At 47.7% G+C, this 26,930-nt stretch overlaps 1 protein-coding gene across 5 annotated transcripts in view; it reads right to left on the bottom strand.

Annotated features, from left to right (window-relative positions):
* Nucleotides 1-2,793: 2,793 nt before the first annotated feature.
* MKNK1 (MAPK interacting serine/threonine kinase 1) overlaps nt 2,794-26,930 on the bottom strand; it is a 37,402-nt gene continuing 13,265 nt past the window's right edge. For 2 of the 5 annotated variants that reach the window (XM_080920900.1, XM_080920901.1), the window contains 12 exons: nt 25,934-26,040; nt 23,874-23,975; nt 21,240-21,337; nt 18,637-18,716; nt 17,089-17,162; nt 15,366-15,470; nt 11,522-11,577; nt 8,654-8,749; nt 7,044-7,238; nt 6,366-6,530; nt 5,268-5,311; nt 2,794-3,946 (listed from right to left, as the gene is read on the bottom strand). In XM_080920900.1, coding sequence (XP_080777026.1) covers nt 3,718-3,946; nt 5,268-5,311; nt 6,366-6,530; nt 7,044-7,238; nt 8,654-8,749; nt 11,522-11,577; nt 15,366-15,470; nt 17,089-17,162; nt 18,637-18,716; nt 21,240-21,337; nt 23,874-23,975; nt 25,934-25,949 — 1,260 coding nt within the window. In that variant the 5' untranslated portion in view covers nt 25,950-26,040 and the 3' untranslated portion in view covers nt 2,794-3,717. The remainder of the gene's footprint in view (nt 3,947-5,267; nt 5,312-6,365; nt 6,531-7,043; nt 7,239-8,653; nt 8,750-11,521; nt 11,578-15,365; nt 15,471-17,088; nt 17,163-18,636; nt 18,717-21,239; nt 21,338-23,873; nt 23,976-25,933; nt 26,041-26,930) is intronic. The other 3 variants (XM_080920903.1, XM_080920902.1, XM_080920904.1) reach the window with 3 other exon arrangements.

Genomic DNA, 26,930 nt, shown 5'->3' with positions numbered 1-26,930 from the left:
GCTCTCCCATTCTTCCTTCAGTGTAGGCTAGGCAACCCCTGAGGAAATACATGCTGATCCCTGAGTGATTTGCTTGCTGTTAGAGATGAGTTCAGAAGCTGTTTGTGAGAGACAGTGAGTTGCAGCGGCCTACACCTCATGAATTCTCAGCCCTTCCAAGTACCAGAGTCCTTCTCATGAGAGCCCGGGTTTCCTGGAGCGCATTAGACTCAGAGCACCACTGAGCCATGGCACAAACTCAGCCCCACCATAGAATCTCTGTCTTCCAGTGAGGCACAGGCTGAGAGGGTGTCTGCCTACAGAGATGTCTACCTGTGGTGACCATCTGCTATGGAGGTACCTGACTGTGGAAGGTGTCTGTCTATGTCCTTTCTTTCTCAGGAATGCCACATCCAAGTGTGGGCTGGATATGTAGAGGGAGAATGGTTGAATGAGCCCCAGCTTAGTTTGGTTCTATTTATTTTTCATGATGGGTGAAAACCCTGGAACAGAGTGTGATTAATTCACTGGTCCCCTGGGGGACGGGCAGCTTTCTTAGATGGTTCAGAAGCTGAAGTCAGGGAAACAGCTTCCAAGGCAACTGCTACCATGGAAACAAGAATGCCAGTTTTCTAAGGACCTTGCTCCTAGGGTCTCTCCAGACCTGAAGCTGCTAGAGTAGTTGGCATGAGACCAATGTAAGCTGGCTGTGAGCTGGGTCTGGCAAAGGGCTGTGGACCAGGGGAAAGAAGAGGCCCAGAGTTCAAGGTGGACACATGGAAGCCCAAGGACTTGGTCATTCATAGCCAGAGCTCCCAGGGTCCAATTGAAACTAGAAGCTAGACCAATGTCCTCTAGCTAGATTCGAGAAATGAGGCCTGAGGTCTGAGACATTCTGGGTGTCTGGAACCAGTCCTCTTTCCAAGATGGAAGGTCTGCCAGATGAAGTTGGTAGCACAGACACGAATGTCATTAGCTTCTGTCAGCTGCTTGAAGCTGGCTCCATGAAGACTATAGCCCAGTGTGATTCCTGGGGCTGGAAAACTGGCTTTTACCATTCATCCCAAGTTTTGATGCTTGCACAGAGCTCCGCATGGCAGAGCTCCCTCCAAGCATCCTCCATACCTGTCTGTCCAGCAGAGCTAGGATATAGAGGTACCCCAGTGAATGGTGCCTAGAACCCAGAACCTCCAGCTTCCAATAGCAGACTGTTCTCTGGCACCACAGCTGCCCCTCTGACAGGGACCCCAGGACAGAGTGGTGGGTAGAGCAGCCAATCAAAATAAGGATCTCTGGGGCCAGAGACCTGACACCTCAAAGTCAGATCAATCTACATACCACCCAGGTGCTCTCACAGGACTCCCTGGGCAGGAAAAAGGCAGCTTATTTCTAAGCTTGGTCTTATAGGTTTATTAATTCCACCCAGGAGACAAGATAAGTATATAGCAAGATAACCAAAGATAATGGACTACCTGTTGGATGCTTCTAGAACAGCATGAATCTTCACCATCATTACTTTGTATTTTTTTCAGCTTGGTATGCTAAACACTGCTATCCTCATCGAGATCTGCTAAGAAATAGATGCACACATAATTTGTCTGGAAAACAAAACCCATGAACTGGGGAGCTGGGACTTGAACCAAAGCAGAGCAAGGCTCTGGGTTCCAAGCTTCACTAGAAGGAATTCAAGTCCCACCACTCATTCCTAGCTACCCAGATCTGGGCTACCTTCTCTTACTTTGCCTGTTTTTCATGTCCAGTGGATAAAATAGTACGTACCCATAGAACAGCTGTGCAAATGACATGCCTGTAAATTACAGAATAAACCTTAATAAATGTACAATTGTTAGCAAGACCAGAGTTGCATTCTATCATTTAAACAGCTTTCCAGGGGAGCAGGACCAGTGTGAGGAGGTCAGTAGGAGGGCACAACTTGAGCAAAGGCCAGGATGGGAACCTAGGGTCTTGGGCTGTAGCAAGATTGGGGATGGTGAGAGGTGTTTGATTTGGGGAGTGCTTGGAGACACCTTCTTGTTGGAGGACTGAGGTGTTTGATTTGGGGAGTGAGTGGAGACACCTTCTTGTTGGAGGACTGACCAGGCCAGTGCTCAAGTCCACAGACAGAATTCATTTCCTAGTTCTGGATGGCCAGGGGGCTGGGAGCCTTCAGGTCATTCTGCAGATCTGCTTTTCCAGATGGCTTCACCTCAGGTGATGAAGAGATGCAAAGGGAAGACCACCAACCATGCCACCACAACATGCAGACATTCATATTATGGGATAGCTGGTAGTCCATGACCGACTGGAGCCCTGATACTGAATTCCCTCTGACACCTTGGGAAGAAACAAAGGCTCTTCACACCCAGCTCTCTCTAGTGGGGTACAGGTGGGAGGCACCATTTCTCTTTGTCATCAACTCTGGTAGGACAAACTCTGCAGTCCTGGGCATTCATCAGGTCTGCAGTAAAGCCTTAGTGATGGTTTAGATGTGGTCTTCTGTGGGGGTGGGTATAGGGTCCACCCTCTTCCTGGTAAACAGTCCCTCAAAAGCAGAGTTGTTTATGATAGGCCTGGTGTTTGATGAGCTTCATTTCCTCAACTACAAATGAAAAAGCAAGTCTCACCTTGTGGATCAATGTGGTATTTGGGAATCCTTCCTTCAATCTCCCTAGGCCCAGCCCCCACCTTTTGAGGTCTGCTTCCTCTTCAAGTCTGCAGATGAAGAAAGAACTACCAAGGCTGCCACAGCCAGAATTTTAAATTATTTATTAAAACAAGCACAGTTATGAGAGAATTTTGGTAACTGTGGTTGTGACATATGCAAATCTGTTTTATGTGACTCAGTGGTTTATCTGACAGTGGCTGTGCCTTCATGTCTGGGGCAGTGAGCACAGCATTCCTCAGAGCAGTGCCTCTCTCTCCACAAATGACCCAGGAGAAGACACCAGTCTTTAAACTTTCCATCATAGTAACAGCTTAAAATCAGTTGAGACTGTGGGGAAGAGGATTAAAACCCAAGTGCACGGATATCCATCAGCTTGGGGAAATTCACGCACAGGCTTGAGGTACAAGTTTCAAGTTCTGTGACTGCTGGAAGAACATGGTTTAAAAAAAGCAAGCACGTTTAAAAAAAAAGAAATAATACTGACTTTAGCAGCAATCCCAAACATGGAAGAGGATGATAAATGAGGAACACATCTTGGTCATGGCAAAGAAAGATTATGTGATACTCTGTGCTACACAATGGAAGACTGACCGGGTTCCCTGCCCTTCCTGAATTGAGGGGAGAGGACGGACAGGCAGAGAGGACATCTGTAGGACAGAGGAAGGTGGGAGGATCGCCTGAGAAGGTGACAGTACAGGGAGAAGAGGCCTGTGTGTTGGCAGCTTCTGTCAGCTTCTGGAAGCTGGCTCCCTGAAGGCTGCAGCCCCAGCAGCCCTCACCACAAGCTGGACCGGGATCAGCACACGGAGAGCTTTTGGAGCCAGGCAGAGAGATGCTCCTGCTGCAGGCGATTATGCAAAGTGACAAGTGATTGCTTTCCTTTTCAAAGACAACCCCTTTGGAAAAAGCTTCCTCCTCTGAGGACCCAAGGGAAAGGGGGATGGGTGGGAGCCTTTGTGGATGGTAAAGGCCAGCTGGTGCAGCAGGCAGCTCCCTCTGCCTGCTTCCCACTTTGACCTCACAGGTTTGCAGGGGGCACCGCCTGGACAGACCTACAAGGTGCCTGCAGCGGTTCAGAGCCCTGCTGGTGTTGAACACAGGTTTGCATCTCGGCCAGCCTGGGTCAGCGCTCGCCTTCGCGCCAGGCGAGATTTGGATGGAGGGGAGAGCTTCATGGAGCAGAGGCCCTTAGCTAGGGCCTGGTGTTCCTCAGCTAGTTCATTCTCCTCATGCTGAGACAACTGGCGGTTAAGGGCAATGGCCTCAGCTGCGAAGAGTGTCAAGTCCATGGTGCTGCTGTTTCTGTAGGGGCCAGGACAGGCATGGAGAAGAAGGCAGCAGGGTTGAGATCAGCCAGGCTAGCTCTCAGACGTACCTACCCACTGCTGGGTTCTACAATCCAGCAGATTTTCCTGGCCCATGCTGCTCTCTTCTAAGCAGCTTTGCCTGGTTTAGACCCTTGCTTGACTAAGATGAGAATGTGCTTTGAGACTCATGGGCGGGACAGTCAGGGCAAATGGTCCCTTCTCAGAGCACCCACCTCCAGGCTCTTCCCAAGCCAGGCACTGCCCTTGTCTCCTTATTCCCGTCAATAGGGGCTCTGGTACAGGCCCATGCTACTTCTATCTAGCCCAGTTGGGCATCTGCCAGACACTGGTAATGCCAAGACCTGGGGATGCATGTGCAAGCATCTGCAACAGCTTAGCAGGCTGGGAATGCCAGGTGGGTGGAGGCAGCCTGGGGTGAACATAGAGAGACCCTTTTGGGTAGTTCCTCCTAAAGGCTGCAGCAGTTCAGAGACCCATGGATGCTGAAAATGGGTTTGCATGAGGCTGAGTTCCCAAGGGAGTTTCTGCCCAGCCTAGCTCCATCCCTCTGCGGCAAAGCTTGGTAAGAATTTATCTACAACCGCTCTGTGTCCTAGCACAAACTACCTTTTCCGTCTCTGAAATGGATTTTGGAAAACTTAAGCTTGTTGTGAAGGCTACGGCTCTAGCACAGTCACCTGCTGCATGGCATTTCAGTGGCTGGCACACACCATGTGACTGTATTACCCAGTGTCATCGCTGATGATTGTACATGACGAAATTGTATTTCTTCTCTCTTTTGTGATTTTAGTGCTGGAGACTGAAGTCTGGGCACTTCTCTGTGTTTTTCAGGATGAACCCTGGTCTTTGAGCAACACATAACTGTGCATGAAATGCCTTTGGTACCACATTGGACATGTGGTAAGTATTTAAAACAGAGGCCATTACTATTCTTGTGTGCCTAACAGTTTGTGTGGCAACTTGTCTCTGCCTTACAGAGGCCCTGAACCCCTCCTCTCCTTTTGATAGGAGCAGAACCCTATGAAGATGATCCAGAGATAAGGGCCATCTTTTGGTTGTAAATGGTGACTCACAGTCACAGTCAAGTGAGTAGATAACAGGCTTTCCTGTAAAGAGGGGCTGAGATGAAGCTGAGAGAAAGGAATCTATGGAGATCAATGACAGGATTGAGGGGCACAGAGAACTCTCTGAAGAGGGCCTCAGAGCCTGAGATGGGCCCATCCCCCACACATAGCTGAGATCTGAGGGAAAGTCAAGGCCAAGGTGAGAAGTATGGGTAGGATGGAAGCATTTACCTCTGAAGGACTTGCGGCGTGGGGAGTCCCCTTTCTGGAGCTTGCTAGAATGGGAAGGACAGATTGTGGGTAATGTTGCTCCCACCTTCCAAGAGCTGCCCCCACCCAGGCCAGCAGAGGGGCAGGTTACTGCAGGTGCTTGGCCCAGCATGGAGACTTGGTTATGCTTACTGTAGGGTTAGACCTACTGAAGACAGGGTAAGAGAAGTACACTCTGAAGCCACAGCGGCCTCTGCAGACAGCCCTCTCTCACTTTCCTGTTATTCTTAATCGCTTTCTAAGACCCAGTTCAAAGGTCACTTTCTCTGTCACTCTCTCACCCCATTTCCAGCAGAGGCCTTGCTCCTTTGTGCCCGCCTCTAGCACTTTCTCCAGCATCCACCATACCGATCAACAAGCCATCAACAAGCCTACTTCTCTCCAGGCCTGGGCCTTACTCCTCTCTCTGCTGCGTGACTCTGACGTGGTGTGGGTGGGAATTAGCTACTGAGCGACCCTGACATCTCTCTGGGCTGTCAATGCTTGCCTCCTTCCAGCAGTGGGGTGACAGAGGCTGGCTAGGACCTGGCAGAGCAAGGACAAAGACTTGACGGAAAAGCTCAAATACGGCGACTGACCATGGAGGATTTAACGTTTTATAGTGAGGGCTTGGTTTCTGAACTCATGGGAAACACGACCACTTGCCTTTTAGGGCCCTGACTCCCAGCTGCAAGGAGAATCACAGGACTCTAACCCGCAGTCACATAAGCCCTAGGACCTTGCTTGCCTCTGGCTACTCTTAGCTAATAACATTTTATACTTTGAATGGCAACTCCAGGCTGCTTCCTGGGATGGGTGCACTGCTAACAGAGGGATCCATGTTTCAAATTCTCTCAGGGGACCAGGGGTTTAGTGAGAAGGGGTGGCCAGGGTGAGAGGCAAATCCTTGGCACATCAAGGGGCTGTGCCAGGAGCCATTTCTTTTACCACGTGATGACTGGAGCTGCTGTCCCACCTGTTCCCAGCTTGGGGAAGCTGCACTGTGGGGTAAGAGCTTCCGTGTGAAACCTCCTTGTAGGCCAGTAGAGGTTCCATACCACCCATCCTGTGGTCACTCACCCCTTGAACCCACGGGTGCTGCAGAACTTGGGCAGCGCTGAGTCTTTGCTTCGCATCTCGAACCAGGAGCTTAGAGATGAGGTCTTTGGCCTCGTTGGAGATGTGAGCCCAGTCTTTGTCTGGAAACTCGTATTTGCCTTCCTGGATGCTCTCAAACAGTTTGTTCTAGGTGAAGAGAGTTCCTTCTGAGGTCACGCTGGCCAGGGATGGGCAGGGCATGCTGCTACTGATCTGCTCACCCTGACTCCATCTCTGGTAAAAGTGCTGCTCATGGTTTGAGAGTACAAAGGACACAGCCTCCTTCCTAAATCTCCCCTAGCTGCCTCAGTAATACTCAGTGACCAAGGGAGGCAAAAATGGCTATGCCACTTGTAGGACAGGAGAGGTGATGTGTAAACAGCACCCATCCTCCGCTGTCAGCTTGCTACCCCTCTCCTCCTGCAGTGCCCACGAAGTGTTTCATGCCTCCACCTCTTGGTCTGTACTCATTCTACGTACAGATCTTGTCTTTTCCCCTTGGCTGGGCATACTTGAGTGTGTTCAGGTCTGCTGGTCTCAACAACCCTCCCCCAAATCATTATAGCTGGCTGAATGTCTATCTCCTATCCTAAATCTGTTTGGTACCCCCACAATCATGCTGACCTCACCTATGCCCAGTGAGGTCTGGGTAGCACTTACCTGGCACATCCTGCATACCTCTCCCCGGTCCCAGCCACAGTCAGCCCCACAGTGACCTACAAAGGGGGGGTAGCCACTCAGCATGATGTAGAGGACCACACCCAGGCTCCACAGGTCACAGCGCTTGTCATAGAAAGTAGCCTCGTCCCTAAAGACCTCCACCACCTCAGGTGCCATATACTCTGCAGAGCCGCACTGTAGGATAAGGGCACGGGAAGGGGAGATGGCAAAGAGAGAAGGTGAGTTTGTGGGAAGGCAGATGGCAAAGTGCAGAATGAATACAGGTGAGAGGAAGGAAGGCTGAAGTCACAGACAGAAGTCCTTGGGAAAGCTGCAGGGCTCACCAGTACCCCAAAGGCACCAAGAGATGCATCAGCTGAGGCAGCATCCCCTAGGGTTCACACGGCCAACTCCAAGTTACCTTCCTGTCTTTCTGCGTCCTTCTCCAGTGGTCCCAGGAAAGAAGCCCCAGGGGCACTTCCCTATCTCATCTCTCTATAAGCAGACCTTGCATGTATATGTGTCAAGAATGGCATGGGAGGAGGATCTGTAGAGATTTGCCTCCATCCTGCAAGGGGTTTTTAAGTGACTCTTGCCCAGCTCTCCACTAGCTTAGAGAAAGAAAACCTAATGCTTTAAAATTTGGAAGTTATCAAGTCTTGAACGCTGACGAAATGCCCAATCTCCTCTCCCTTTAGAAAGCAAAGGTTCAGGGTGAACAGGGCATACCCAGCTAGTCTCAGGCCATGATCCCCCGAGTCCTAGCACAGGACACTGCTGAGAGGAATAAAAGACATGCATTTTGCTTCCCCCTTATTATTTCAGGCTCATCTACTCCTACCCGCCCCTCTCCTCTACCACTCCTAACTAATTTGATTAGAGGACGGTGAGTGCTCTCAAGAACAGAAAATATTTGTTTGCTACTGGCAATTAGCGTTAATGAATTTGAGAACAAGGGAACATTGTATGTCGGATGCCGATAGGAAAACATTCCTAATATGGTTGCTTAGAATAAGACACAATATAGGCATATTCAAAGGCAAATCTTTTAAAAAAAGGCTATTAGGAAAATTCACTGATGAAGCATGCAAATCTCAAAAGAATCATCATAATTACAGTGTATTAAGTATGCGTGAGAGATGTCTTCTGGGGAGCTCCCAGCACTGCCATTTGAAATGGGAAATGGGAAGAAGAAACATTAGGGAAAGTGATCCTCTGCGCAAGATGCCTGGGACCTCATTGTCCTCCCACAGCAGGAATCATGTACTTTCCTGGGTGGGATGATTGCTCCTCTCCTCTGCACAGGGGGACAAGGGACTTATGGGGCTTTCCAGGGCTTATGTGCAGTCGGTCAGTGTCTGTTTTCATCTGGGACAAGAGTCAGGACGCAGCCAGTGCTTGTGGAGACAGTGGGCTCCTCTTTGGCCAATGGAAGCTCCAGTGGCAGTTTCATTAGCAACTGGGTGGGGGTCAGTTTGAGAGCCAAAGGACCACTCAGGCCTGAGAAATGCAACGCAGGCTTCCTTTCCTATCCTCCTGTTCTGGGTGTCACAGATTCAAATGCTCCACACACACAGCAGCAGGGGCACAGGGTACAAGGCCATACGTACTGGAGTGGTCAGCTCTGGTGTGGTTATGGGAGTGCAGGAGTTGTTCAATTTTACCCCACTGCCCAAGTCAAAGTCACAAATTTTCACTGGAGACACCTGCAAAAGAAGACAGGACCTATCATAAGAAACCAGAGATCCTGGGGACAGCAGCATGACCAACAGAAGCCTGGTTGTAAATGGCAGCTGCTCTCTCTACCAGGCTGTATTTCCTGTCCTTGGGTTAGCAAGGCTCCTGAGGACTGACACCAAGCTCTCCTCTCCCCCACACTCTTTAATTTCCTACGGGAGACAGGGCTGCACTGGATGATTTAAGGCTGCTGTGACCTAGCTGGGTGGTGGCACACACCTTTAATCCCAGTGCTCAGGAGGCTGAGGGCAGGTGGATCTCTGAGTTTGAGGCTAGACTGATCTACTGAGTGAGTTCCAGGACAGCCAATAAAGGCTGACCTCAAACTCACAGAGATCCACCTGCTTGTTTCCTGAGTGCTGAAATTAAAGGCACATCATCACACCTCCTGTTTTAGCAATTCTTAACTGTACAATCTAGTGTCATCACCAGTTTTGAAAATTCTTTCGCCCCTCCGAGTGGGGACTAAACTCTTGCAAGTACTGCCTGTTTTCAACCCCCAGCTCAGGCAGCTCTAACCTACTTCTGTCTTGATTGGTTGACCTGCTTTAGACATGTCATGTGATTGGAATGTACACACTTGTGTATGTAGCTCCTTTCACTTAGCTCAAGTGTTTTCATTGTTGCTGTTTTGGGCAGTGCTGGGAATGGAACCCGAGGCCTTGCAGGCTAGGCTAGTACTCTAATCATATCTCCAGTCCTGGCATAAATGTTCATGTATGTTATAGTGGGTATCAGAACTTCATTCTGTTTAGGATTGAATATTCCAAACAATATTCCATTTTGTGTAGAGATCACATTTTGTTTATCCGTTTCTCTTTTCAGTTTTGGGCACATTCATAGGAGAACTGCTGTTTCCACACTTAGCCTTTGGAGGACCTGCCAAACCATTTCCCACATTTCACAGCACCAGCGGTGTATGAGGATTCCAACTTGCCTACATCTTCCCTATCATGAATCATTTTGGATTAAAACAAGCAAACAAACAGACACTGAACAGTAGTGTCTCACTGCCACTTGGATCTACAGCCCGTTAATAACTAATGGTGCAGATCATCTTTTCGTGTGGTTGCTTAGCCATCTACAAGTCTTTGAGGCCCTTTGACCATTTCAGAATTGGGTTACCATTCTGTGGTCAAGTTCTAAGAGGCCTTTCTATATTTTGAATGTTAAACCCCGATCAGATACATGACTTTTAAAATTTCTCCCATTATTCAAGTTAGCTTTTCAGTTTCTTGATAATGCCTTTTGACATTTAGCTTCTCTTAAAATTTAGGTTTTTTTTTTTTTTTTTTCAACCATGAAAAGGAGGCAATGAACACACACCACGGAGCACGGATGAAAGAGAGGACCTGAAACACCACGAAAGCCGGAGGCAGCAATGGAAGCTCTGAGCATCCACAGGGCTCTAGGGCCTGCTCGGTACTTCAGTGCTCATCCAGACTTTTCCATTCACCATGGGAACACCTTCTGTATGTTTTTTTTTTCTTTTAATTCTCTAAGTGTCAGTTTCTTTATCCATAAAATGAAAAAAATAGTGTCTATCTTAAGATATTTTACACATTCTAAATAAGCATAAATGCCTTGCACAGTGTGAATATTTGAAATGTTAACCATTATTATTAACGATCACAATAATGATACATTATACAGGTGTATGCCAGAGCCACTGATAGGAAATCATAATCACAAAAATCTTTGCTTTTGTTTTCTGAGACAGGTTCTGTGTATTCTTGGCTGTCCTGAAACTCATTCTGTAGCCAAGCTGGCCTTGAACTCAGAGATCTGCCTGCCTCATCCTCCCCAGTGCTGGGATTAAAGGTGTGCATTACCTCAGCCAGCAGACGTCATAAGTTTTACTTGAGCTAATACATTGGCATCCCACAAAGAACTGTGTGTTATGGACTGTTCCTTAGCTATGAGCTGAAGCTTCTACACCAAGACATACTGTCCTTGCATTAGTACACGCATGTGCACACATGGAGTTGCGAATGTGGGTTACTGGAACCATCAACCTCTTCTAACACAGAATTTATTAAATTCATACACTATATGGAAATACAAACACTTCCATTTAGTAGTAGACAGGCTAAGGCAATGTTTGCACAGGATGCCTTGTTCAATAGAAGCATTAGTGTTTTATTATTAATGAGCACCTTTAGAGATAGAAATAGAAACAAACCCTTATCAAGAACTTGCTTCCTAATTATTACTTCTAAGAGTGGACACCACCTGGCAGGGTACCACACCACAATTAGCATTGATAGGCAGAGACATGGCCATGTAAAAGAACATATTTCAGTTGTCTCTGACTCACACCAACGACTCTGAAGCATTGTGACAGAAAACACTAATGCTGTTCAAGGTTCACACATTTTACAAGCTTGCAGGCTGAAGCCAATCAAGCAGACGATATGATCAAAAAGGCACAAGGACTAAGTACCTGGAATGTCTTTTTTGGGGGGGCATCATTTTAGACAGGATCTCACTCTGTAGCCAAGGTTGGCTTTGAACTCATGGTGACCCACCTGTTTCAGCCCCCTGAGTGCTGGGATTACAGGTGTAAGCTGACACATCTGGCTGGAACGTGGGGACATTACATATTAGGTACAACATTCTCATGTGTTCATACTAAGCTGTCCTTGGTACTTGGCTAGGAAAACTTCTGACTCCCTGCATTGAGGCAGGGAGGGATTCCTGATCAACATCAGCTATAACATCCCAAACCAGGCCCTAAGTACCTTTTCTGGAGATTCACACAGTATGTTTTCTGGCTTCAGATCACGGTGAGCAATGCCTGGAGTGATAAACAGCAAAGTAGGGGTTAACATATGCACATAATTATCAAGCATTCCACACACAATTAATTTTTTCCAAATGCTGTTGTTCGCAGATTAATTCCCAATTATGGTACATTAAAAAATCAACGAGCTGCGGGAGGCAGCAGTAACCAGAGACACAAACCTAAAGCACAGTTGATTCTGCAAAGTTCTTTTGAAGTAGAGGCTTTAGAAGTCTGGCAGGGATAAGAGGCGCTAAATGAATCCTGGGCAGCCTACTTTCAGCACGGCAGAGACAACCGAGAATTCTTACTGTGCCACCTGACATGAAGCAAGGCAGACAGCCCTGCAAATGGCAAAGCTTGGGACAGTGATGCAGAAATAATTAGTGCCTTGCTTGAGAGCATTTTGGGGACCTGGACGGCTCTCCCTCCTTTTTCTTGTGTAACTCACTTTAGAAAAAGAGTCCTCCAGTGCACTCCTGGAATGCTCTGAGGAACAAGTGTTACTTTGCAATTCTCCCAAGGCTTCTCGGCTCTCCTTCGTATTTGCTCTGCACCACATGCTTGGCTGCCCTGCCTGCAGCAAAGCTTTGAGGGAGCACACAGCTCCTCAGTGGAGACACCCCAGTGTTTGGGCCAGACCTCCTACAGAGGCCTGCAGATAGCAGCTTGACCCATGAAGGTGTTAAATTTTGCTAAAATGGCCAAGAAGGCACCTGGGGAAAACCATCTTCTAACCAATAGAGAGGGATAGAAGTAATAAGTGAAGTCATGGTGTTCTTCAGAGAACACGGAATTCTACCCTCCGTCTCTTGACAGTACACACACACATACACACACACACACACACACACACACACACACACACACACACACACACACACACACGGCACAAGGCCTAAAAGATTGACCATGCTGCTTCAAAGGCCTGGGAAACAGCTGAAGATACAGACCGATGGGGAAAGTGAACTTGCCGCCTTCAAACTCCCTGATCAACTTCTCAGGCAGCCCTCCAATTCTCTATTAACAGGCGCAGCCTTCTGAAGTTCCTTCACTAGAGAAGAAACAGCCCAGCTCCAGCAAGCTAAGTAACTTCATCAGTCACCTAATTGAATGAGAACCCAGAGCAACTCAGCCTGGCCTGCACAAATTGAGTCAGGCTACTACTCACTGCACTAAAAGTGAAGGATATTTTCCATTATGGCAAGTGCTCCCACGGAAGATCACAAGCCGCACACAGAGCCTTACTCTCCAAATAGGTGCCCGTAGCCCATCTGTGCCTCAGCCCGAGAACTCAGGGAGCCGGGCTGTAATAAAGGGCCTGCCTGAGTGAATGCACCAGCCATTGAGCTGCCCTGGTTCATTTCCCAGAGGTTAAGCTGCAGTGTGTCCAGTATTTAAAAGTAGGGAACTTGTTTTGAGGCTGAACCATTCTTGCCCAATTCATCTTCCCGGCATGAAGTTATTTAGAAAACAGCCAAGTTCACCTGGAAATCGTTTTTCATCCCCTCCAACTTCTAGTCACATGGGTAGCGGGCCAGCTTGATGGTAAGAAGCACTTCAGAACTTCTAAGACACCATTGGCCTCTGGTCCCTTTAGTGCATTTTTGTAAATAAATAAATAAATAAATAAAAAATAAAACTGCCTTTACCCCTCCTCCAAGGTATGACTCCTGTGAAAAGCGTGACCCAGTTTTGCAATCTACAGAGGCAGCTTGGGGAGCCGTTGTAAATCTTTGTCAGGCAGGTGTTCCCTGCATGCACGCCAGCTTTCAGAGACAGAACGGCTTCCATTCATCATGCTGTACAAGGCACAGATACCCCCTTCCAGGAATTTTCAGCTCAGGCGCAAAGTCAGGGCCTCAGTATGGACACGAGCAGTTTGCAGACACTTCCAGCCACGGAGGAAGCAGAAGGAGTCAAGGAACCCGACCCTCTGCCACATCTGGCTATGCTAGATGTCTGATGCAGAGTGGGACCCATGCATGCTGAGGCTGCAGCTGGGTGTGAATACTCACAGCCACGGCTGTGCAGGAAGCAGAGCTAACAGATTACTTGCTCCACCTCCATTTCCCCGTCCAAACCAGGAAGAATGCTTTACTCTTTATGTCTAGTGGGAGAGGGTAGAGGAAGTGACATTTAACAAAGGTCACACACAATATATATGATACCTCTAATAAATATATGTATAAATACATACATATATCATAAAGTCTCTAAGCCGCTATTTGTGTTTATAGTTGTGTGAATCTTCTGTACATACTGCGTGTATATGCATATGACAAGAACTGTGCACAATTATCCCATCATTATACATGACTATAGTTCCTGATGTGTGTAGACACATGCCCATAAGATACAAAAGATACGGCCAACTACATACATGAATAATTCACCTAATACACAGCAAGTGTAATGTGTTAACTACCATGGAGGGCACTGTCATCTCCTTTAATCTTTACCGTAATAGCAGAGGATACACGTTACCACTGAGGGAATACAAAGGGTAACTCAGTTTTCTGTGGCATTAAAACATGTATGTAATAGTCCAACAGACTTAGGACATGCAAAAAGACTTAATTCACTACAGTTAAATTGTCTGATACGGAAGACTACCTGATCCTACCAGGCCAATGTGAAACAGATACAGGAGATACACCTTAAAGGATGAAAACGGAGTGATGCTAAAATGCTCACGAGGGAATGGGCCATTCATTCATGAGTCTTATATTATTTGTAAGAAAAAGGAGGGGCTGGGGAGATGGCTCGATGGTTGAGTGTTAACCATTCTCCCAGAGGTCACAGTTTGGATTCCAGCGTACACAGCAGGCAGCTCAAAACCACTTGTAAACTGAGCTCCGGGGGATCTGACGTTTCTGGCCTCTTTGGGTATACCCTTTGCACATATCTTTGATACCTTGTAGGTTCTTCTTTTTTGCACCTTTTATTCCCCCTTCACTCTCATCATTAGAAAGGAGAGAAAGAGGGATGAGGGGGGAGAGCTCTGAATCTGACTCTTTTCTTCTTCTTCTTCTTTTGTTTTTTTTTTTTTTTTTGTAGCTAGTAACAAACCACAGCCAACCCCATTGAATGACCAACAACTTATCGGGTTCTAGCATTTACAAACCCTCTGAAAAGTTAGCAGAATTTCAAACGTCACACAATCGCAGAAACTATCTACAGCTGGCAAAACCATGCCTCTGCTAGAGCATGAGGCAGATCACAGCTGCTGCAGACACTGAAGCCACTCCACATCCCCACACCTGGGATTAAAATTAAAACATATTCTTATAATAATTGTTTTTCAAAGGAATCGAAAATTCCAGAATTCTCAAAAATGTCACTATACACGGCTGCACACAATCATATATGCACAGGTTTTTTTTTTTTCAGAGCTGAGGACCAAACCCAGGGCCTTGCGCTTGCTAGCCAAGCGCTCTACCACTGAGCTAAATCTCCAACCCCAACATGCACAATTAAAAATCAAATGAATTCTATAAAGGAGAAACATCACCTACACAGAACCACAGTGCACAAACCCACATGTGCTCTGGGCTCTGTGAAATCCAGTGTTTTGTCCGTACCTCTATTTTGCCCTCTGCCATCCCCTACCTTCCACAGTAAAGCCTTGGAGTCACACACCTCTTCTCCCTTACTGGGTGGACAAGTTTGAATCGTGAGGTGCCAACCGTGCCACCTCTTGGAGAGGTTCCCTGCCAGGACTGTGTCCTCTCTCTTGGTACCCAGAGGCTGGTTGGCCCAATCTGCCCGACTTGCCCACCCAATGTAAAAGCTTGGATCACCTTTAGTATGCAGGAAGTCAAGGGCAGTGGCGACATCCCGCACCACTCTGCTGGCTTCTAGCTCATTGAAGTGCTTCCGCTTCTGGATGTGTGCTAGGATGGAGCCTGGGGACAGAGGGACAAGAAGGAATGGCTTTGTAGGCTCTGGTGAGCATAACTTGTTAAAGGACAAGTTTGTCATAGAGACACAGGCTTACTTATCAATGCCAAGCGCGGACTGGGGTGCTTGGTATAGCAGGACCAGTGTATTTCTGCTGAACCAGATTGCTACCTTCTATGCCCGTCTATGAGCAGTTCAGATGCAGAAGAATTACACACAAAGCAAAAAGATATTAATGCCACTGGGGCTCATCTGGCTTCTGAAATCAAAAGGAACTAAAACTGAAAACACGTGGCCGTGGGGCTTACATTTCCCTCTCTTCTTCCGAACACAGACAAGCCTTCCATTGGAAACTCCCCACACTCCTTGTGTATGCAACCTCATGTCAAAAATTGGTTAATCCACTTGCCTAAACTCACACACAGCAGGGGGAGGAGCCATGACTTTTGCCTGGTAAATTCAGTTTGTGCACACTTCCTTTCCACATGCAGGACTGTGGTCCGATGCTGAGGGGTGGATAGTCTTGAGCCCCTCTACATCTCCATCCCACAGTCTGGCTTCACTAGAGCTACACCTTAAGCGATATGGTTACAGAGGATCCTATTGCATCTGGTGTTCTTAACATGTAATTCGCAGCCTACACTTACTATTGGAAGCCAGTATTGGGCTGAAGGTGTCCCTCCTGGGTCCTAAAAATGCCCATGATTATTTATTATGGTTTTTGCCCTGCTGTTTGTCTGTTATTTATAAATTTATTTAAAAAGCAAGGCAGGAAAAATGATTTCCCACACTTCTCAGTGTCCCTAAGACAGTTGTTTTGACAGTGCCAACACCAGCACTTATCCGGCCCTTCCTGCCTAGCAGCCTGGTGCTAAGCTTCTTCTTGAATTATCTCATCTAGTCTTTACAGCAGCTCTCTGAGGCAGGTGCTACCAAGAACTCGATTTTACAGATGAGAACATTGTTTGCAAAGGGCTAACGGATGTTTCCAAGGTCGTGGATGCTGACGAGTGTGACTTCAGCTTAGTTTTGTTAGTTTCTATGTAGCCTTCCTCAGCCCCACACATTGCATTCTTGTAGCCTTCATCTTGCAAATGTGCGCAGAGGGGAGGTAATGTGTCATTCCAGTGACAGCAGTGTGGTGGCAGGAGAGGTATCTTCCTTCTGTCCGAAGGCTGGCATGTTCTTGTTCTCCCTGTATCCTGAGTCTGTGTTCCAAACAATGGGGCCTCCTCTCCTCTGCTTAGCCTTTCTAGACTTCACAATATAAGCCAAGGATTTCACTTCATAATTAATTTAGTTAAATAGTGAATGTGTCAAAACGGGGGATTGAGAAATTGATCACTAATATAATTTCATTATAATAGGAGTATCTATATATGACTCCTATTATAATGAAAAGGCATTTATAGACTATCCACACAGGTGACATTCTAAGCGCTGCAAAATGCTAATTATCATCCTTCCCTCCGGCCTCCCTTCTCCCAAACCAAGGGCAGTTTTAAGTCCTCCTTCATCCTTTTTATTAGCTTGACTCGTTTTAGAAGTCTCTGGGATTCATGATGGATGATGACCACCCTGGGTCTTAATCCAAAGTCCAAACACATACGCAACAAGATATACCTCCTTGCAATTTCTCAAAGACCAAGTAAAATCGTGTGTCATCTTCAAAGAATTCAATCAGCTCCAAAATGTTCCTTAAATAGAGAAAAGGGGGAGCATTATATGCTAAAGTCCATTCATAAATATCCAATGGACAAATATACAGTGGCTGTAGTGGGCAGGAAGCAACTTGAAATCAGAACGCTTAGTAAAGACTCATGTTTGAGAAGCAGCCAACGGTGTTAGCAAGATTCAGGTCACCTTATCTTTCCATAATGTTTAGTCTCTGGTGTTTTCACCAAGTCTGGGCTGTCAAACCCCTACCCTAAAACCCACTAGGTAGAGTTATAAAAAGTCCTGGTCACATTAAACTGAATAAAATCTGCAGCCGACTGGAAGCAATTGCGGCTAATAACACTGAATAGTAGGTGTGTGTCCTGGAGGCAAGCAGCAAATAATTACTTGCCCTCCCTCTTGCCCATAAATCACGGGGCAGTATTTACATTGCCTGGAGAAAATGGAAACATCTGTCAAATAGACTTGGGGCCTAACGTGGGCACCGCTAGACCCTAACTGCTAAGCGCTGCTTAATGAAACCGCAGCGTTCCTGGCCACTGTAGCACTTGTGGCCTTCCCCGGTGAGCACTCTCTGTCTGCCCGAGTACCGCAGTGCTCTGCCAACAAGGTCGTCTTGTAACTCAGTGGGGAAGCCACCAGCTTGGATATTGGAGGTGTTGGGGGCTTTTTTTTCTTTGGAAGAACGAAATAAAACCTAGTAGAGTCTCTAATGCTGAACTAAGAAGCTGCAGGGCTGGAAATAAAAATCTGTCCCTCATAAAAAAATGCTGACCACTTGGGGAGATACCAGGCTTTTACTGGTGTGAAGGCGTCCAAATAAGATGGCCAAAATGGCCTAATTTGAAAGAAGATTGTAGAGGCAGTGCCTGGAGTTAAATCAACAGCGGGCCCCCTTCCTCCAAGCTTAATGACAAAGCCATCAATACCAGGCCACTGGCTCCCTGCTGACCCTGCCAAGGAAGTGGGGGACGGACAAATCTTGGAGGTGACCCTGATTTAAAGCCACTGTGGGAGGACCACTCATTTGGAGCTGCGTAACACAGGGCTGAAGGTTACTGTGGCTCAGTTATCGAGTGAAGAGTGCTGGTCCCACGTTCAGCACTGTAATGGCATTTTACTGGGAACAGAAAACAGCAGTCCAGCAGTCCTCAGCCTTGGGTCTGCATTAACGCAGCCCTAAAGACTGCTCCCAGGCTACGCTGCTGGCCCATCTTCCACAGGCACTGGAAGAAAATGAAACCCCATTTCTTCCTCAAACAGACACTGGTTAGGGCTCCTTCTTCTACCTTATGGACTATGGCCATTTACAGCATTTCAGCCAAGGGAAGATAGTATTTTGGGGCTGCTGCTATCCCTCCTCAACCCGAGAGCTGGAAGGAGCTGCATGCAGTTGTGGAGAAGCAGTGACATGTTTGAGTTGGAGTTGGTAAGATGGAACCCCTTCGGTGGCTAAGTGCTCCTGAGGGAAGCAGCCACCTACGTCACCCTCACCTGTTCCCTTGACACTGGTACAGCGTCTCCACCTCACGGAATACTCGACTTCGACTGTGCCCTGCTTGCTTCTCGATGATCTGTGGGAAGAACAGAACCTGTCAGCTATGCTACCTCAAGACAGATCCGCAGCCAGAGTCCCTGAGAGGAGGCAGGGTTAGATGCGGAGCAGCAGGGACCTGAGGAAGCAGGACACCAGCCCTAGGGTTTCCACCAGCCCTGTGGGTTTGTCTGGCTACGCACAACACCAGGGAGCTGATGAAGCTGCTGCGCATGGGATGCTGGAGCAACCAGTGAGATAAAGCAATTTCTGCGGCCTTTCCCCACAAAGGGCAGATATTTTTAACTTTCTTGAGATGGAGGAAGGGCAAGGATGAGGGAGGACAGAGTAGAGAGGAAGCAAAGACTCTCAGATGCCACCCAGCGACTCCCAAAGGCGGAAGATAATGCATCCTCTTCTGTTAATTTGGCTGCCTGGCAGGCTCTGTGTGAGTAAGTTAGACAGTTTGTCTTGGTTATCCCTGACAGCACTGTCAGAAAGATAAGGAAGGTGTGTCTTCTGTCCGTCCCTAGTCCTCTTTAGCCTATACTTGCTCCTTCAGCACCGCAAGGCTTCGCTTCTCCCATACTATATATTGGCAAGAGTTGAATTCAGAACACCGGAGCCTATTCAGCAGAGGATTGTGTGGTGTCTGGCAGACTCTGAAAAACCCTTGGGAGCCATCCGGAGCCCTGGAGCACTGTTCACGGAGTCTGCAGGCAAGCCTTCCTGCAGGGCTAGTTCTTCACAGCTTTGAAGGGAGCATTCTGCCCCTTCCTTCTCGCTGCTTGGCACACTTCAAAAGATTCTAATATGTTGTAGCACAAACATGTGTATCCACTTGTAACTTGAAGGTTAGTCACACCTGCTAGGAAATCACTCTGCACCCATATTTTGAACCATCAGCAAGGCACAGTGCCGGTGAACAGAAACTTTGACTCTGAGCTATTCAGCTGCATTCATTGAGCAGGGATGGTCAAAGTTAGAGGCAACTTCCCAGCAGGCAGGCTTTCCGGCAACAGCTGACTTCTCTCTGAGAAGATAACAATGGCTTCCGACCACTGGCCAGAGAGCGAAAACACGGTAACTACTTTGGGTGCGGGGCAGTGTGGATCGGATTATTGGAACATTCCACCCCAGCTCTGTGGGTCACAGGGTGGCTACTTAAAGGGAAGCAGCAGTAAACCATGTCTTGGGGAGCCATGCTGGGATCTAGCTTGTCTCTAGGTTGTCCAAAGCTTCTAGATCCAAAACACAGATCAGAGGGCCATGCTTTCCTTCTGTGACTCCCCCTGGAAGAAAAAGACCTGTTGTCTGTCTGTCCGTCCACCCATCCATCTATCTATCTACCTGCTTCTTGAGACAGAGTCTCTCTCTATAGCTTGGACTGGCTTGGAGTTTTTTTATGCAGCCCAGGATGGTGAAACTCACAGAGATATGCTTGTCTTAGCCTCCCTAGTGCTGAGACTAATGGTGAGTGCCACCCCAATGGGCTCCACCAGTTTAACATTTACGTATGTGTACTTTAAAATCACTTTATTAGAACCTTTTTAATTTATAGCAATTTGTTTCCTAAAAGGAATGAAAGAAGGTCTTTTGTTCTATGTGGGACAATACAGGCTTAGTGGGAAGCTGGGATTGAGGGTTGGTTGGAAGAGGTGTTTCTCTGGATCCAGTTCAGCAGGGCTTCTCTGAAGGAGATGGTGCACAGACCTGATAGCTCAGCTCGCAGATCTGAAAAGAGCTTAACCCATGTGGCTCCCCAGGTTCAGAAAGCCTTCCAAGGAACTCAAACAGCGGTCTCAGAACCACTGCGGCACCTTGGCGAAGACGTAGCTTCAGGCTCTCCTACACTGAGAAACTTGTCTCTGTGCTGATAGCTCACTGGCTGACCAGTGCAGCTTAAATCTGCCCTTCGAGTTTTCAAACTGTACTGAAATCATACCCTCCTGCATGGTAACATGCACAGTGCTGGGCCAGACCTGTTTTTAAATGTAGTCGAGCCAGATCAAGTGTATTTCTCACATTCCCCAGGGGACACTGGTGCTGCTGACACAGAGACTCTACTTTGAAAACCACAACTCTGCCTCCATCTCTTCAGTAGCCAAAGAATTAAAAAATGAGACTCCCCAGAGTCATGCAGCTAATTAAAGGGTCAGTGAGTTGCCCAGAGTCATATACGTTTCTTAAAACAGATTTAAGCAGAGCTTCTACCTCTGAAGCTGATGATGCTTACTTACTAGAGCAATCAGAAACAGCCTACTGTGTGACAGACCCTGATGTCAGTACATTACACATATTAATCATTCAATCCTCTTAATCGTGTGTAAGTTCTATTATTTATACCCATTTTAGAGATGAGAAGACTGCAGGACGGAAGGGTTGAATAACTTGTTCAAGGTTACAAAGCAGATAAGAAAAAAAGCCCAGATCTGAGCCCAGAGAATACAGCTCCAACCTTTCTTTCTGAGATACCACGTTGCATAACACACACTTTATTTGGTTTAGGACACACTGGGAATGACGATTTGTAAAACAGATGGGGACCCAGTAGGACACTCACTTTGACAGCGTACTCTTTACCACTCCGCAGGCTCACAGCACCCTGGACTTTGGCATAGGCTCCTTCTCCCAGCAATTCCGAGGTCAGCTGGTACACATCTAGAGAGGAAACAGGCGAGAAGAAGAATCAGGCGAGTCACCCCACTGCAAGCCATGATGGGGAGGGTACTGCTACTTCTGAGGCCTGCTCCCCCAGGCAGTGGAGACCATGGGGACTCTGCACCTCAGTGACAAAGACCTCCTAGCTTTCCCAGACAGCACCTGACTCTCAACAAGACTCGGCTGACATCTTCATTTTAAGATGGGGTGAGAGCATCTCTCATGTCAGGTACCACATAGGGACACAAAGAGGAATGAAATCTAGCCCCTCCCCTCTAGGGGAGTCCAGTAGAAAAGACAAGACAAACAGAGCAGCCTGGAGTAACCCTGGTGAGTACCAGTGAGAGTTAGCACAGCACACACAGCAGGGTAACCCAGGCCCAGGTGAGTGTCACAGTGGGTCAGCACAGCAAGGGCAAGGAGTAGGGGGAGGAGCACGCAGGGCAGGGGATGGAAAACCCACCGGGCAATCCAGGGATCCTCAGAGAAGAATGAACCACATTCATTTACTCATGTGCTGAGCACTCATTTGCCAGCCATGGGGAATGTGAAGGGAATAATATACAAACTATTTTATACACACAAAAGTGGAGGTCAGTGGAGGTGTCTCACAAGCTTTGTGTTCAACAGGAGACATGGTGATTTTGGGAATGCTTCTAAAATCCCAGGAACTTTTGTCTCCTCCACTGCCCAACACACACACACATACACACACACTACACTCATACACACAAACAATACCACACCGAACATACACACACCACACCAAACACTCCCTCACTCACACACCATACACATATATGCAACACACACACACTATACATACAAACCAAACACACACACAAACAACACCACATCAAACACACACACCACACCAAATATACACACCATATACACACATACACTACATACACACACACTATACACACACACACACTACACACTACACACAAACCACACCAAACACACACATTCTATACTCACATATCGTATATACACATGCACCACACACACTATACACACACATACCACACCACATATACCACACACACTACATACACACACCAAACACACACACCATATACACACATGTACCACACACACTACACACACATACTATACACACACACCACATTAAATACACACACCATATACACACATGCACCACACCTACACACACACACACACACACACACACACACACACACACATACACAGTTTGAGTTAAGCATAAACAATGACTGCTGAAGAAATGGCTCAGCAGTTAAGAGCACTTGCTGCTCCTCCAGAGGAACTGAGTTCAGTTTCCAGCACCCATGTCAGATGAATCACAACTGCCTGTAACTCTAGCCCCAAGGGATCTGATGGCTTCACATACACCTACATGGCATATACTCACAGAGACCACACAAATACACACATACACATAAGTAAATAATATTTTAAAAATCTTTTAAGAAGAGCAAACAAGCCAGATGTGGTGGTGCATGCTTTTAATTCTAGCACTTGGGAGGCAGAGGCAGGATCTCCACGAATTCCAGGCCAGCCTGGTCTGCAGAGTGAGTTCTAGGACAGCCAGGATTATACAGGGAGATTCTGTCTCAAACAAAACAAAACAAAAACCAAGCCATACACCTCTATACGAAGTCCTTTCTTGGTTCCATTACAGTCTGGGCTTGCAGCTTTCTATTTGAACGGATGGCACACTGCTAGTTACTACTTGTGGGTGATTTAAATGGCTTGCTTCTCTCTCAGCATGCCCATCAGCACTGGCCCTTACACACACCAGGATGCTAGGTGGTTGGAACAAAGTATTCCTGACTCACAGTGCTTGTTATCGGAGTATTCTACAAAACTTGCTGGAATGTGGGGAAGGCTAGGAAAAGCGCCCACGAGGGAAGCTGTTTCACGCCTCACAGTGAAATCATCACAGAAAGGGGAAATGCTAGTCCTAGAATGGCTGCTGATCCTTTGACCACTCAGTAGAAACACTCCGTGATTCATATCTTCTCCTCGAATGCCCAGAGATAACCCTGGCAGCCCCTAGCCTAGTGACTTGCCCCTGGTTATCCAAAATGTCTGATGATGCAACATCACGTCCCCTGGCTGCAATGCATTCTGGGGGGGCGGTCAAGCACACGCAGTACATTCAGTGCAGCCTCCGCAAGACCAGCTCCCTTCTTGAGAAGACAGCCATGTTACTGCGGTGTGGCCTTCGTGGTTTTGCTTCCTCTTTTCTGGTTCTTCTACGTTCCAGCCTTCCAGGAACCACAGGAAGGAGGGGCGCTGGCTCAAGTAAGTGAGGCTCTCAGCTCTCGCAGACTGGGTTTTCTGCCACTGAGGAGGCCAGTGCTCACCGGAGAGGTTCACCCATCCTTTCCCCCTCTTGATCGATTCTCACTTACTCCTGTCTTTTTAATCACATGGATGACCTGGCTCTAAGGGAAGTGTCCTGGAATCTGGTTCTGTGGGTATCAGAGATGCCTCTCCCCTCCCGGAGCACTCAGGCCCAGACCCATTAGAGCATGGGACCAACCTTCAAACTTTCCTGGCAGAGAGTTGGTGGTCCGGGCCTTACGCTTCTTCTTCCTCCTCTTGTCACTATCTGCGATGGGAAGGGGCTCACTGCTGCCCATCTCTGGGAGACAAGAGGGAACATAAGGGAAATTGTGCTATACTGATCGGGCAGTAAGTTTACCCAGAAGGAGAAAAGAGAGAGACCCGGGAGTTTTATACTGATGGTTTTTAAATATCTGTGAGGGATATTGATTTGTTTTGACCCAGGAGGCAAAACTAAAGGCAAAACCATTATAGGAGATCATTAACTGTGGGAAGGGACTCAGACAGGCAGCTAGATTAGGAGAGGCAACCAGAAGCCTGCATTTGCCAAGCTCATTAGCACATGGATTTAGGTCTGCCACCAGCCGAAACTGGGAGTCCCTAAACAGAACAAGCAGGGCCCACCTGTGATCATCAGAAAGACAGGTCCCTGGGGCTAGAAACTGGGTAAGGAGGGAGCAGGACTAGGAACTGATGGCAAAATCAGAACCTGTACTGGGGGCTGCGAAAGGCCTTCTACAGAGTCTGCCTCATCTTGGAGGATAACAGGAGAGGGAGGGGCTGGGCTGAGAAGAGGCCCAGACTGAATGCCTCAACATCCTCTCCCTTCCCTGGTCCTTCTCTGAAAGAGTACAGGGAGGCCAGCCACTGACGCTGGATGAGGCCACTTCTTGCGATGATATCACTATCTCTCCCTGGCAGGCAGACCTGCCTGGGAGACACAGACACAGGACATTTTAGGCAGGAAGGGTCAGGACAGAAGGAAGCAGCAGGAGCCTGAGAAGGGGAAGAGAAGAGAGGGAACAATGAGGGCGGATCTCAGTTTTGTTTCTAGGCCACTCTAGCAGGGGCCTTCCCCTGGTAAAGATAAATTACTTATAGAACATGTCATGCCCCTGATCCAGAGTGGAGCCTTAATACTCTTTGCCTGCAGTTAGAAATAATAAGATTTCTCTGAAGTCTCTGGGTCTAAATCCCCACCAGGGTGATTAAGCCTCTACATCCCTCTAAAATAGAGGCACCCGAGAGCTGACGGGTGGAGGATGTGAGAGACTTCTACACCGAACTTCAACAAACATAGGCTCCGAGGCGTGGTTTGTCCTGAGAAATTTTACAATGGAATCTGGTTCTTTGCCCACTCCCTTCTCCAAGGGTCGGAGAGAAGATTGCTTAGTGCCACAGCCCACATTCATGTGCCCACAGAGACAGACAGCTGTTAGCAGGAAGCAGGCGGAAGGGCACTTTCAACATCACAACCCAGAAAGCACAGTTAAGCAACCAAGCATCTGACAGCCCCGCTTAGGTGCAGCCCTCCTTCCATGTTAAGGATCTGCTCACAGCAGGTTTTCAATTACACCCCAAAGCAGAGAAGAAAAACACAACGGACAAAGAATCCATGGAGTATCTGAAAATATAACTCCTGCCAATAGCTTCAAGCTCAAGTTCTACCCGGGGATGACAAAGCCATACAACTCTCAAAGGATTAAATCCTGCTCCTTAAGTACCCACACTCATAAGGTAAATCACAAGGAAAAAAAAAGCCATCCAGATGCATTACAGGGCACTGGGAGAAATTCTTCAGAAACAAAGCACAAGGCCATTTGTCTCTGAGGGTTTGGGGGAGGGGACAGGACAGGTTGGGACATGCCTGGACTATCCTCCCTCTGGTGTGCAGTCTAGTGTCAGCCCTTGTCCCAGCTATTCCTCACTAGTGCTTCAGACCCAGAGCGGAGTGAACAGATGTTGGTTCTGCTCCTCCAACCTCCCCTGGCCATACTCCGATTAGAAGCCTGTGGACAAACCAAACAGCCAACAGGCAGGCAGTGTGGAAAACAGCGGGAGAGCTGGCAGCATTATGACTCACAGGGGACTCTCAGACATACTTACAGTTCTAGACAGAAACCCCTGTTAGCAGCAGTTTAGACGTGCTCTTTACCACAGCAGGGCTGTGGAGCCTCCCGTGGAAGCAGCATACCCCTGGGCAGAGCCACATACTCAATATTAGATTTTATGACTTCACACACAAAGACAGAGTACCTGGTCTATTCTGCATGGATCTCAATGGAAGAAGGTGCGCCAGAAGGGACAAATGGGTAAGGTTTTCCTTGCAAACAGAACTTGTTGAGGGAGAGTTGTTTTTGAAACTAGAAAGGAAAAATGTAGGGAAGGTGAGATTGTAGAAGCATTCACTGTCCCTGTTTTCAGAGGTCGGGGGTGGGAGAGGATGCTGGGATGAGGAGGACCACACTCCAGTTTTATCAGAGACCTTAATTCAGTATGTCCCAGGCACTGGACAAATGCATCCTCCGGGAAGCCCCACAATCATCCTGCACCTCAGCCTGCCGGATTCACTAGCGTAGGAATTCTTTCTGGCCACCAAAGCCAGCTCCAAAGTCATCACCCCGTGCATCTCCCCAGTAACTCCAGATAAGCTGTGGTGCATGCGATCAGTCATTCTGGAAGTCAGCCAGGCATGAGGCAAGTGGGTATTACTGTGTAGACAGGGGCTGGTACCAAGTGTGCAAGAGAAGCTCCATTAGGACACTAGGATTTTCTTTGGCCCTGGTCACTCCCTGTGTTCCCACCCTGTCCCTGCATACCCGTCTCTACTATAAGTCACAGTACAGCACAGATGAATATCCTTCATCACAAACTGCACTGAAATGGAAATAGTGCACGGTACACATGATACATGGTACCGGCCCCTTAAAATCGCAGTGCACACTCTAAAGGACATGTGGGTGTCATGGATGAGTGTTGTGTGTATGTGTGAGTGTGTGTGTATATGTGTGTGTGTATGTGTGAGTGTGTATGTATGTGAGTGTGTGTGCATGTGAGTGTGTGTGTATGTGTGAGTGTGTGTGTATGTGTGAGTGTTGTGTGTATGTGAGTGTGTGTGTATGTGTATGTGTGAGTATTGTGTGTATGTGTGAATGTGTGTGTAAGTATGAGTGTTGTGTGTATGTGTGAGTGTGTATGTGTAAGTGTGTGTGTATGTGTGAGTGTATGTGTATGTATGAGTGTTGTGTGTATG

This window comes from Micromys minutus, assembly GCF_963924665.1.
Source record: "Micromys minutus genome assembly, chromosome: 9".
In the NCBI taxonomy this organism is placed as follows: domain Eukaryota; kingdom Metazoa; phylum Chordata; class Mammalia; order Rodentia; family Muridae; genus Micromys; species Micromys minutus.
This window is presented reverse-complemented; position numbering and strand designations above follow the sequence as displayed.